Below are 14,429 nucleotides of genomic sequence, written 5' to 3' on the forward strand. Positions count from 1 at the left end.
TGTTCCTAATAATCCTTTAGGTGATCCTATATGTTAAGTACGTTATGTAGGTTAAATATGTTACATAAACGAGTTACCTGGGACATTTATTTGCTTCTCTTGAACATAATTGAGAATGCAATTTGTTGGTTTATGGGAACATATTTTTTAAGAGAGAGGGCTGGTCTTTGAACACATACAATATATCAACTAGGGTTCTAGTTTTGCACAAATATGGAATATGGAAGCTTCATGGCTGTCATCCTGATCCCGATCAAAACCTACCCTAAAACTATGGGGATCAATTTGAGAATCTCACTTTGTTTTCATAACTGTTACAGTGACAGCATGACAACTTGAACCTTTTCTTCTGTGAACAACTAAAGACACAAACATATAGACATGTTGCATACCTCAACCTGTTGACAGATCTGGATCAGCTTTGCCATTTGGTTCTCCAGTTCGCTGTTTCTCTTCACCAGGTTGGTCAGGTTGTTCTCCAGGGTTTGCTGTTAAGGTGGAGTAGGAGGAGGAGGAGGAGGAGGAAGGAGCAAGGAGACAAGGCTGAACATTAGCACATATTGAGTGTGCACAAGTCTGGTTATGGATGCAATTGTGTATTTTAATTTCAAACATTAAGTTTAAGACACTGGCCCAAAATCTGATGAATTTATTATCATAATTTCTTAACATGCAAATGTGTTTTTTCATAATATGCCATAGTATGTGATGTTTTTGGTAAAGTCTGTAATATCAGTAGCCTGTATCGAACCTCATACCTACTAAGTACTAATTTACATGTTCGTATTCAGATATTTTTACAGTTATACGGAAAAGCTATATGTAAATGTCAAAGTCCTACACTGTAACTGTAAGACAAAAGGAGATTAAAAGGAACTGACAGATTTAGATTGTTATTACAGATTATAAATTTAAGTAGAGTAGTGTGATACTAAATAACTGGTCATTATTAAGATATGATTTCTGTGATTTCAATGGGAAATATTTACAACATATGTACACTTCTGCCTTCTGTTGTTCCATATTCTTCCTGTGAACATGTCCTGAGGGTTACGTTTTAACATATGAAATCCATGCATAAATATTTCTTTACAAATGTTTAACTGCTGTTGTTTGGCAACCAGTCACGGGTTCAAATGCTATGAAGGCCTATTAGACTGAATACTATTCAAGCACAAATTGAATCCCAATTCCATTCCAATTACTTGTTTTTTAATTGCTACAAATGCTCATATATCAGATTTATTTATTTTAAGATATTATCATCATATTGTCTGTAATGTGGAAACTGTCTGACCTTGTCATACTTTAAAGTCACAAATCATCACTCACTTACTATCCCTTAACTGTTTGTCTAATGCAAAAAAATAAGGCAAGGACGCAGCACGCACACACGCACACACGCACGCACACACACGCACACGCACACGCACACACACACACACACACACACACACACACACACACAGAGTACAAAAGATGAAAATGGAAACAACAAGCAAATAGCCAGAAATGGAACTGCCGATCAAAAGGAAGCAAATCAGCAATGGCGGCGACGGCAATGGGCATCAAAACAACAACAACAAGCACAGCTGCAAAGAGAACAGTAGAACAAAGCAGCAGAAAAGCGGCAGTGTTTGAAGTAGCACTACTCATGCAAGTGAAAGGGAGCTGGGCAGGGCAGGCACCTGGCCACCACTGTGACTGTCTTGACTTTACCTCTCTACTTTCCAATATCTCCTCTGTATATCACTTAGCCTGATTTACTCTGTCCGCCTGTTGTCTGTTTGACTTTGCACCCACTTAATTATTTATCTGCCTGCTTAACTCCCTCATTGCATCTCTTCCTTATCCATCCAGGTGTTTACCTGTGTGCCTGTCTGCCTACTGTATATACAGGGTTAGGGAAGGAGGGTGGTGGGGTTGGAAAAAGGCAGCCAGGGAACTCACCGCAGCGCTTGTCTTTGAAGCCTCCATTACCGCATCTGACACTCTGCCCGGGCTCACCTGATAAGCCTACGAACACACACACATACACCTACATGAGTGCACGTGAACACACACGCAGACAAGCCTGAGCCCACGGCGTCTGCCACCTAAACGCAACTGAAAAGAACTCCTCCCAGAACAAGTTTCCACAAACACTCTTCTTATGGCCTTCTACATGAATACAGACAAGAGTGTGGCTCTCAGTGTATCCCAATATTTCCTTGAAACTGGAGTTAAATCACTGGATCTTGCATTTGGTTGTTGTGTCACAGCCCTGTGCGGGAGTGTTTGTGTAAGAGGGAGTTTGAAGTGGAACATCAGTGAGAGGGGACAGATGGGTCATTAATTAGCAAGCTGGAGACAAAGATGATTAATACATTAGAACACAGCTGCCTCCCATGGGACTGCAGTGAAACAAACTCCTCTTTCCTCTACATACATACATGCATGTGTGTGTATTTTTGTCTTTAAGTGTGTGACTCAGTAGGTTTATCTGCATTTATACATATAAGACACAGAGCTTGTGTACGTCTCGGTGTATGGAGATGACATCTGCCTGTACTTGTACATGTACTGTAAGTGAATAGAGGCCCTAAACTTTAAATTCTGTGTATCTGCTCTATGAGTGACCACAAAACATTTGTTGCGTGTGTGTAAATAGGCTTCCGCCATGCAGGCAGGACAAGCGGCAGAAAGAGAGAAATAGAGAGAGAGAGAGAGAGGGGGGAAGCCGAGCAACCGTCAAAAATCTTGTTAAAACACATCGACAAAGAAATGCCAAGAACCACTCGGAGATAGAGAGGGAGAGAGGAGAAGAACATGGATAAAGGGAGGAATGAAAGCAGAAAAAAGGTGAGATGGGTGGGAGAAGGTGCCAGCAAGTGTTGAATGGATGGTGACATGCAGGAAGTGGCAAAAAGTATATGTCAAGGCAAACAAGGATAACATTTTTATAATATAATGTGATGTCTTGCTATTTTGTTGACAAAAAACATTAGAGCAGCCTCTTTAGTTCTGCTACTAGCTAGTTTCAAACCAGGATGCACCATTAAAACTTAATGTCTTAACTAGTAACAATTAACAGTGGTGCTTTTAATGTCAAATCGGTTTCTAGGAAATACATGGTTTGGATTGGATTACTGATCCAAGACACGAATGGAGGGAGGAGGAAAATAAATGGCAAGCAGAAAAGACAAATTGCATTTCAGTTGTTTGACGCACAAGATGGGGCTTGCTCTGGTAGGCAGGGCTCTTAGCATAGGCTTATATCCTTCATTCACTGATTTAGCTTTGGACATGGCATTTCATAAGAGTGAACAGAGAGAGAGATGGAGGGGGTTGATGGGATGGAAATAGGCATGAGTCCCGTGCTGAGAGGGGCAGCTTGGCAGAGTAGCTCCAGTCTGGCCTGTCCTTTATTTCAGTCTTCTATCTCTTCTGCTGCTGCCTTTTCTCTAATTATCTGTCTTCCTGTCACTCTCTACCTTTGTCTCTTTTCTAAAGTATGTCTTCTCTCCCTCAAACCTGGCTTTTTGTCTCCAACCTCGCTCTGTGTCTTGCTACTTCAGTCCTTATTCTGTCCGTCTAGGCACAGTTACAACTACAGTTGCTGACAACCCATCATCTTGGGTTAGATCACCACCTCCTCATATGACTGCATTGTGTTGAGGGGCTCCAGGGTTTCATTGCTTTACAGATGATCCCATTTCTCTTTGAAACAAAAAAGGACAGCTCCCTATTTATATTATAGTAGCTACAGAGACTTGAGTAAGGGATTGTGAGAGAAATAAAATGATACCTCTGCCTTACAAGAGACTTGCGTATGATGGAAGGTTTACTGAACACACGTGTCTCAAAGTTGAGACTGCTGTCACAGTTTAATCTTCACTGTTTAAAGAGTCTGTAGATCAATTCACATTACTGCTAAACTATGAAATTACACAAAATTACATCAAAAAGTACCAAAAGAGAAATACAGTTACAGTAATTGTGTTTATAAGGTGGCAAACCAAAATACTCAGGTTTCTGGGAAATCCAACAAACCAATGACTGATTTTTCCAAACATGTCTGTATTTCAGCAGTTACTGTGACAAATAAGCAGTTGGAAATTTTTGAAATCATATTACAGTAATCCAATTGCAATGTAGTGTGTTACTCCCCAACCTGAGGTGTGGGCTGAGCTCATTGCTCTGTTACAGGTGAAGAATGAAATCACAAAGAAAATTAGGCAGTAAGAGAAATGGACACAAGTGTTATGAAAAGTCTCACAAAAATAAAAGTGCTTGGCTATAGGAAAAAAAATGTATAAGGTGTTTTTATGCTGCACAGCATCGCATGCCTAATGAGATGTCATTGTCCAGTGGCTGAATCTCCGGGTCGTTACCACAACGTTACAACAAAAATGAAACCGCCGCCACAACAAAAATGGAACTGAATGCCCTGATGCCAAGTATGCAACTTCAAAGTCTTTTTTTTCTTGTAATTAATTCAGGATCCTCCCCCACGCACAACGAGACCGTAAGAAAAACAGAAATGAAAGCGAGAGAAAGAGGGAAAGATTAAACTTGAGAAAGAGCAATAGAATAGAACAAGCTCACTTTACAGCTGTTGCTAACAATAGGCTTTTCAGAGTCTGGATGTGTCAGTAACACAAGCCTTCTGGGAAACAGTTTTTTTTGTCTGAGGATAATATTCCATAGAGCAGAGCTTTTGAGACCAACCAATTGTAGCAGGGTATAACAAACAGGAAGTCACGCTCGTCTCATAACCCGCTGGATGAAGACCAATTAATGAGACCAATAGAGATGCTTAAAACAAAAATGTTTAAAAAAAATGTATTTGTATCTTGCAACCAAAAACATTCCACTTGTGTGTTTTGGCTTAGCCTGTTGTGCAAGGTAGAAGAGTTACGTTTAACAATGACTTTAAGGTATTCCCTTTCATACCAATGAGATGCTTCACATGTTTGAACTCCAAATGAACTCCTGTGACCCTCAAGCTATGAACGACCGTCTGAGCATTGAAGGGATCTTGAAACAGTGAGGGTGCAGCGAAAAATGGGAGCAGACAGCGAGAAGATGCTTCCTTTCATTTACACTTGCGGTTGGGGAATTTGAATAAAGTTGCTAGGAAGGGTAAGGAAGGACGTGTCCATACTGTCATAGTCAATTTTTCTTCTTTACAAATCCCAATTGCTTCTTACCCCCAAAACCATTAATATGAGAAAAAGACATCTTAAATGAAAACACATCCAATAGTAATTCAACGTTTTAGACATGTGAGGGGATTAGGATCAAGAAATGTCTCTCTGTAGGTTTGAAAGGGAATAATGGATCGTCTGACTACTGAACAGCAGCAAGGAGGACAGACACAAGTTGGCATTGGATTTTGTTTATAAGACTGTGGGATATCTCATGGGTGCTGTGTGCTTTTAGCTTCCCAATAATTTGTTTGGGTCAGGGGCAGACTGACCCAGGACTGCTAAAAACAAGAAGAAAGGACGGAAAGAATAAGGGTGAAAAAGAAAAAGACAGAAATAGATGCCACATGAGGAAAAGCCATATCCCTGACCATTTCTCAATGGCCTTTATTAGACAATTTCATATCATTTTACAGGCTGAGGATGCTGAGATATTCAAATGTAAAGAGATGGGAACTTAATGCTGTGGATTAGCGGGGATCTGGACTGAGATGAAGTGGGGTTAGTAGAAAACAGTGATATGGTTGAATGAGCTTAAAGGATCTCTCTGTTTCATTTCAACCGGCCTACACTGGATTCTTTGACATGGATTACTACTGAGAAAGGAAAATACCATATATATGTGGCTTGGCCTTTGTTCAATATGATCAATATCTCTGCTTAAAGGGGTAATAGAATGGTTATATAGTATTTCAAGCTGTTCCTTAGGTCTCCTAATAGGGTATGTAACATTGTATGGGCTGAAAATTTCCTGAATGCTTTTTTAAGAGTTCTGATGCTCCCTTGTTAATGGGTCTGGATTGAAAAGAGAGGTTTTCTGCCTTATATGGCCTGCTTATAAATATTTTGATTGGTGCATTGATTGGTTGAGCGAAGCACATAAACACACAGTGGAGACAAAACACTGCATTGTTTGTCTGCAATTAATTATTAAATTCACTTCTGAGAATTTTTTATGCAAGAAATCAACTATGTAAAGGTCAAAATGTGCCATTTTACGAATAGAGGCTGAGATGACCTGGCTCGAGCAATAAGAGCTAGCTAGCTAGCCTCCTCCTAACAACATCTCTCAAATTCACAAAAATGCCTTAAAATGTAGCTCAGCGTAAATTCTTTTAACTATTAATCGATGCACTCCTATATCAATTCAGCTGTTACCCTAATAAATGTATATTTTATCATGCCGTGTTTAACTGTCGCATTTTTGCAACTAGTCTCTCCTGATGAAAATGTATCTCAGCGTAAATCCTTTCAGGAAGGCCTCACTCTTAATCAATGCTCTACCTAACTTGAATCAGCTAATGATCGTACCCAAATGGCAAGGGTCAATCACAAAGTCACAACCCTGCTTTAAATAATCGTTTATCTCTTTGCCATTCAGCTGTCGTTGCAGGCAAAGAGTGCAACCCTCCACCTCCCCTTCCACATCCAGTCATCTACTCCAGCTGACCGGTCCGGAGCCTCCTTCAGTCTGGTCTTCGGGCTCCTTCGTCGCCACCACCGGTATCTAGATTCCATCTAGGGGTCTGATGGTTCTCTGCCCCTATATACTGTACATATACGAAAGATCTGTATAGCGATGGAGTCTAATCGCCAAAGACTTTGTACATTTTATTTGAGCTGTAAAATAAATCTTATTTGCATATCTGCAAACATGTCACTCCTGATTGAATTGAAATCGGACAAAAGTGTTTGCTTTGTAAGACCTTAGAGTAGCTGTGATCTACATGCTGTTTTGCGAAATTCAAACTGTAAATATACTACAGTTAAGCCGAAAGTGAACCCGGGGTCTCTGAAAGGACAGGCCGGGCAGCAATGCAGCAACACACACACACACACACACACACACACACACACACACACACACACACACACACACACACACACACACACACACACACACACACACACACACACACACACACACAAATGCACATGTTGTATCTGTCAGTGTTCATAAGCTCTGTGACAGCGGCCTGTCTCAGGAATTTAACAGAATATGGAAACCAGTCAAATTAAAAAAAAGTTTATTTGACTTAGAATTTGTCTTAACTATTCAGCAGATGGAGAGCATGGAGGCCATATTCACACATAATTGTTAAATATGTTTTGTGATCTTGTGAAGAAAAACACCAATGTTTTACCACTGGTTCTTAAGATGAAAGAGCAAAGAATGATTCATGGGAAACTGAATTAATGCCCCTCACAAGTTTTTGGAATAATGAGATCTTGTACTTTATGAAGATGTTAAACATTCTGTTAATATATACAGTAGATATATTTACATATATCTATAAATTATACATTAACTCTATTGAGACATATTTATATATGTATATATAAATGTATATCATAGCTACTAGGTCTTACAAAGCTAACACTTTTGTCCAATTTAAATAAGGGATTTTTGTGAATTTGAGAGTTCTTGTTAGGAGGAGGCTAGCTAGCTAGCTCTCATTGCAATATATCGATGAATATTACAATATGTTTAAAATCACAAAAATATATATATATAAAACTTCCGGGACTGTTGCCAGCTGGAAATTTTGCTGAATGTCCCTCATTTAGGCCGGATGGCCGTTACCTTGGGCCTTCTTTGTGTTAGCATTTTAAACTCCAGTGGATTTCTGAGCACTATGGTTAACTGCCCCTCAGACCTCTGCAGGGTAAATCCAGACAGCTAGCTAGACTATCTGCTGCACGACTAAACTAACTTTAAACATACTCATGTTCCACCAAAACATGTTCCTTCCTTCTGTTTTGCAGAGGTGCTGTTGCTCCGTACGGCGCTTAGAGCTGCCCAAGACGATTGTGATTGGTTTAGAGAAATGTCAATAAACCAGAGCACATTTTTCTCCAATCCCGGAATGTTGTGTGGACTAGCCAGACCCTCCTTTGCAGTGCTATGGAGGAAGGTCTGGCAAAGCGAGACTATGCTTTACCCACAGATAAACTATGTGAACAAGGTTGAATCAAATCAAGATATTTGCAGTAAAGATTACAATATAGCAGACCTGAGCCAAGCAGATGCTACTCATATTTGTATCCATACTCAAAGGCAACACCTTGGTAGCCTTGATAATATCTCGACTGTGACATATACAAAACACAAGAAGAAGGATCTAATCTTCTAGTTTCAAATGTTGGATAATTCCTTTAAGAGCCTAAAAAGGGCTACACCAGTATGTTTCAATTGGCAGCAAAGTGCCCTAATCAGCAGGGAGGCTTGAATGTCCAATCAAAAAATCCAGGTTAAATCTCTCTGCTGAAATGTCCTTCAGCGACACGCTGAATTCCTGCTGCCTCTAAACACAGTCTGGTAGCTGACCTTACCTCTACCTCTCTGTGAAACAGGAAAAGTGAATGTCCTATGGAGTTTTTTTCTTTTTCTTTCTGGCTGTCTTTCTTTCTTTAAAAACAAACAAACAAAAGTTGACAGTCTTGGCATCATTTGCACAGTGGCGACAGTTTGGCACCCGCAGCATTATCTACATAAAGCTGGCTTGTTATTTTTGCAATGTCAAGCAAATTGGTTCTACAATATACAACAGAACATTGTTATGCTTTCTCATATAGCCCACATAATTCAGATATTTCCTCAGCAGTCTTTACTTTAGTAAACAAACCTTTGGGTCACAAGAAAATAAACAAAATAAATATCTGAGCCATCCACTGTAGATATTTTGGTATTTGGAGTTGGAATAGATGCCGTGTGTGACAGTAAGGGCACGGCCCAGCTCGTTAGGTAGGATTTTCCATGGCTTGTTAACAGCCGCCTGTCCTCTACCTTCACCTCCCAGCGCACCAGCTCTAAGTGGCAGCCTCCAGCATGATGGGCTCCACTGTCTTCTCCTCCTGATTGGTTGCCATTGCAAATGGATTGTATATTCACAAATTATTTTAGCTAAAATGCCTGCTTAACTTGGCATGAAAAACCACACGAGGTATGGACGAGACTGAGAAAGAAAAAAGAAAAAGAAAGAGCACCTAACAGCAAGCGAGAGTCACACTAACAGACAGACAGCACACAACATTTTATTGGCTGTAATGCAATTATCCAGCTGCTGGCTCTTTGGTATATTGATATGACACGTTATTCGTTTTCCCTTATTTTCGAAAATTCAATACCAGAGAAAGCAGTGTTTTGGGTCTGAGTCATTCTAACTGATAGGAACCCAGAGAACATTGCTTAGCTCTGTGTCTCTAAACCCTCTCATTGCTTCAATGAAAAATGATCAACAAAATAGCTACTTTTTGCAAAGCACTGCTATGAATTTCCACCAAGTTTGCCCGCAGAAGTCAAAAGAATGAGTCATACTTTCATTTAGTCCCGTCCAAGGTTCTTGTAGACAATATTCTCGGAGTGTTTCTCTGACGCATGTTGAACTGTCCCCACACAGAAACGAAATCAACTATGACAGTAACTATAATCAAATGAGATGTGTGATGGACAAGTATTACCAGCTAGCAAAATGTGGTGTGGAATTAGGTGGAGAAGAGGAATTTATTTCATTTGACTGTGAAATGAATCGTGATCAACTGTGTGACTGGTCAAAAAGTGAAAAAAGATTATATTTCAATGAAGGCGCAGAGCTGCAAAGCCAGTACCCACAGGAGATCACAGAGACGTGCCGTGTACACCCTCCCAAATATAACAGCGTAATGAGAACCGCAGCTGACACAAAAACAAGCGGCTGCTGCATAAGATGTTTGCCAAGAGAAAAAAACAGGCAACCTGATTGGTTATCTGGGTGCAGAGAGTGCAGAAAATCCCAAGATGAGGTAAGAAAGCTTTGTATATTTTGTATTAGTAAATATTATGGATGCGTGCACAAGCATAAAACAACCTCATGTTGGTTTTTGCTCACTGGAGCCGGAGATTTCAGAGGCAATTTTATAGCAGCTTTGCAATTTTACATTGGCTCCATGAATATCATACCGACACCTTTTACTTGAATGACTACATTCAGGATGGGCTTATGATGAAGCACTATAATCCTACATGATTTAAACCCTGCAGCAGCATTGTACAAAAAGTTACCACAGAAGGGAGATACGCACAGCAGTCAGTTGCACCCATTTGTTAGTAAGTTCAAAAAAGACTCCTTTTTTGAAACCAAGGTGTTCTCACAAAACCTCCCCTTAAGGCTTTAAGCACCAATACATCCCCCCAGAGTGATGAAGAGAGACAGAGATGTTGTGATATCACAGAAGTCACATTTTTGTGAAAGTGACAACTGTCTTGTTTGCCTAGTTACAAAGCAGATATAAATCTATGGCCATTGTCAAAAACTACGACCTGGGCATTGTGACAATGTTTACACTCTCAGACTTAGATTAATTGGCCCTCTCTGGTTTGTCACTTCCACATTATGCTTGCTCTCTCACATTCCATTTTATTACTAAAGAAAACATTATTGAAAGCCATTAGGAAAGACTGATAGAGAACAGCTGGTGCGGTATTCCCATAAGATACTGAGATTCAGAGCTGTTTGCCTGTGAAAACACAATGAATAACTGAAATGACAGTTGTGAAGTTTTCATCACGGCCCCACAGCTTTGAGAGTCCTTGTCAGGGTTTTACTATATCACTCGTGGCAAAGTGATGCACCAGATGATCTCACGTCCAACACATTGACCCAAAGCACATTTGCGATTGTGAAAAATTCATGTGCACTTCACAAACACTGGATATGCACAGCTTTGTGGTTGAGAGGGTACGTGTTCCTTAAACCCATTTTCCCCTTCTGAGACGAGAGTGCATGGTAGAAGAAACTGATGCAGGCAGAAGAAGAGATTTTCTCTGAATGGTATTACCATCACCATTACCATCATAATCATCTTTTTCTATTGCATCATTGTAATCTATCTTTCTGTGCACAACATGTACACTGGGAATGTCCGCTACACTCTCTGTTTCCAAAAACACAGAAATACCATAGAATTTCTACAGACATGTTGTTGTAGCAATAGTGTCACATATTAGCAAAATATGCGTATTTACATTCTCACAGAGAGTTATATAAGAAGGTCAATAACACTCTCATGTCTGTACAATAAATATGTAGCTGGAGCCAGGAGCCTTTTAGCTTAGCACAGCATAAATAATGGAAGCAGGAGGAAACAGCTAGCCTGGCTCTTTCCAAACATAACATAATTTGCTAAACAGCATCTCCTAAATTAATTAGCACATTAATTAACACATGACAGCTCGTTTGTTTAATACGTACAAAAGCTGTGGTGTAAAAACGACAATTTACCATTTTATGGGCGGTTTAGTGCCAGACTATTTATTGGCCGTCACTTTTACCTTTCAGTTTTTGTATCGATAAACACGCAAAATATGAAGTGGTAATTAGTAAGCTTTAGAGGAGCAGATTTTGTTACTTTTGGACAGAGTTAGGCTATACGTTTCCTTATGTTTCCAGTATTTAGGCTGAGCTAAGATAACTGGCTCCAGCTACATATTTATTGTACAGATGTGAGAGTGGTATTGATCTTCCTATTTAACTCTTGAAAGCCAATAAGCACATTTCCCTAAATTGTCAAACTTCTGCTTTGAAAAGCATTTCTGCACAATCTGAAGTCTATCTATTATCTATTTCCTACTTTCCTCGTTGACAGCTGAAGCCTCACCTGTGGGTCAGCTGGAGGCCAGACGCAAGGTCTTGTCATTTAAATCTCAAGCGATGATTAAACATTGAACATCATGGAATCCTTGTAGCTTCTCTTTCTCTGCCCCGGCTATTTCTCGTTTCCCTGCCACTTCTGATCTCTCATCCCCGCTCTTCTACAACGTCAGCGGTCACCCTCTCCTAATTTCTTCCTCAACCCTAACCGTCGTCATCTTGTCCTTCACTTCTTTATTCTGCCTTTTTAATAACCTGTAAAAACTGAATAACTGTGACAATGAGAATCCGGTCTCTAAGGCGTGGTGCTATCTCTACTTCTCAAATTTTAAAATGTTTTACTAGGCTGGTTACCTAAAGATAGCAGATGTAACAACTTTGGCTGCCATAGCAAATAGCAGTCCAACTTGAAATTACACGTTTATTTTCAATCTTTAATAATTGAAGTTCTACAAAATCAATCTACCCTCTCTTTGGACTTCTTTTTGCTGTACATGTCATCTTTTTAAATGTTCAGTAACAGGGATAATAATGTGGTGTGACTAACACTGTCCAAGCTAAATACTTGTCAGCTTCTAGTAAAACCTCCAGAGGAGTTCATCTGAGCTCATAGACTACAGAAATGGGGATTGGTTCTGCGAGTGTGTGATAACGTTATGAGCAACACAGTTAGTCGATTTCTTTGAGGCGAGAAGGTTCAGAGGCAGCGAACGCCTCGTTTCTGAAAGTATATGACATTAATGCAACCAGTAGGAGGGTAAACACACTCATATATGCAACATGTACTTAAAACACACACAGAGGAGCACATGTCATAACGTGTGTCGAAATTAAACCTGAGATGTTGCCGTATGCTCAAGTTCATCTTAATGCAAAATGTATATCATTACTGAAGCATTCTTTTTGGGGAAAAGGAGACGCAGAAGGCTCTGACTTAAAGCAACTGTGATTCTAAGCTACTTTTAGTGCCGTATCAAATATAGCTTCCAAAAAAAAAGTCCTCTCTAAGATTTTTGACAGATCTCAGTGCAATTTTAACTCATTCTGCCACAAATATACTTCTCCACTTTCGCGCCTCTCGGATTAAAAACCTTGCTTTTGCAATAACCAGATTTTTCAGCAGTTAATAACCAAGTGAATTATCCAATGGAATCCCTGGGCTCTGTATTTAAGGGAATACTGGTTTGAAATTGACTTGCAGTACATAAAGGGTAAGTGGAAAAAAAGCACAATTGGAGTTATTAAGTGAAACAGCAGCTTTATGTTTACTGCTGTTTCAGCGGTATTGAATGTGATAGTAGATAATGCCAAACAGAGACCTGTTTGAGAGAAACGGTGAGAGTTCCACCCTGAAGCGTTTTATCTTGCCCACCACAGTGTGACCCCCAACTGAGCCCAGCAGGTATTGAAATGTAGAACAGAAAAAGACTCTGACTCTCATCTTCCAAGGCTGCAGCAGGCAACGTGCAACAAATCAGACAATTATATACACACACAATGCACAATAAAATGAAGTCAGAGTGTGCATAAACTCCTCTCCTCCCTGTCACACAGTGGCAGTGGTCAGTGACAAGACAGAACAACTCTATTAGAATCAAAGTGGATCTGTCCATTCTAACAGATGGGTTTGCTTCCTCCAAGGTGGGATAAGGGATTTACTCTATCTCTTCTATACTTTGCCTTATCTAATTGGACTGACCATGCCTAGGAAGCAGGCCAGTAAATCATGTCACTATCATGTATTTATAGATGAGGTCATGTAACTCTAGTGCTGATAGCAGCTACATAACATCTATATATGACACCTGTTACTGTGTAACCAGCTGCTGGCAGGATGCCTAAAAAATTAGATTAGACACTGCTGCATGAGGAGTCCGAGCAGAAAGAGAGGATCAAAGCAAATGTGAGAGGGAAAGACAATGATAACAGGAAGCAAAAAAATGTATTACTAATGCACACATAAACATGACATCCTAAGGCATATTGTGACATGTTACAACACCATGGGTTCACATGTTGAGAATCACAGCTCCAGCTTACTTAAGGAAATGAAAAATCTTAAAAGGGTGACAGTCCCAAGTGGAGAATCACATAACCCGAGCTGTGGCTCAGCTTCACTGCTATGCATCCATGATTTGGCCAGACACCAGAGTTATAGCGCAGGGAACCACTCTGGACAGAGTCACGATGGTAAACAGGGGAAACACATTCCCTGCGTTCCTGTGATTCTGCGGGGTTGGATCTCTGGCGTCGCTATCGAGAACAGACATTCCTCTTGGTACGACTCCCCGTGGAGTTGAACTTCCTTTGCGAAACCCGAGCTAAACTGAAACTTGCAGATTAGTGACATCAGACTAAAAAAGGATGAAGTTCTGTATTTTACATTTTTTCTTTTTATATTAAAAACTAACATTATATCTACACTTATCAAAAATCCTAGATAATCAAAAACAAGCAGCTGTATACTTTATTAATCCCCCAATGGGAAATTATAATTTACACTCTGTTGTTATTACACACATTTGCTCAGTACCTATACATGCAATAAATGGAGAAATGTCAGATTGAGGGCCATGGAAAGCTCCCCGAGCAGTTGGGGGTTCGGTGTCTT

The 14,429-nt window shown here is 40.0% G+C and overlaps 1 protein-coding gene across 4 annotated transcripts in view; it reads right to left on the reverse strand.

The window, feature by feature from the left end:
• mid2 (midline 2) overlaps nt 1-14,429 on the reverse strand; it is a 149,229-nt gene that overhangs the window by 46,913 nt on the left and 87,887 nt on the right. For 3 of the 4 annotated variants that reach the window (XM_032527508.1, XM_032527507.1, XM_032527506.1), the window contains 2 exons: nt 1,951-2,016; nt 393-488 (listed from right to left, as the gene is read on the reverse strand). In XM_032527508.1, coding sequence (XP_032383399.1) covers nt 393-488; nt 1,951-2,016 — 162 coding nt within the window. The remainder of the gene's footprint in view (nt 1-392; nt 489-1,950; nt 2,017-14,429) is intronic. The other variant, XM_032527509.1, reaches the window with a different exon arrangement.

Source organism: Etheostoma spectabile, chromosome 10 (genome assembly GCF_008692095.1).
Source record: "Etheostoma spectabile isolate EspeVRDwgs_2016 chromosome 10, UIUC_Espe_1.0, whole genome shotgun sequence".
Lineage (NCBI taxonomy): Eukaryota > Metazoa > Chordata > Actinopteri > Perciformes > Percidae > Etheostoma > Etheostoma spectabile.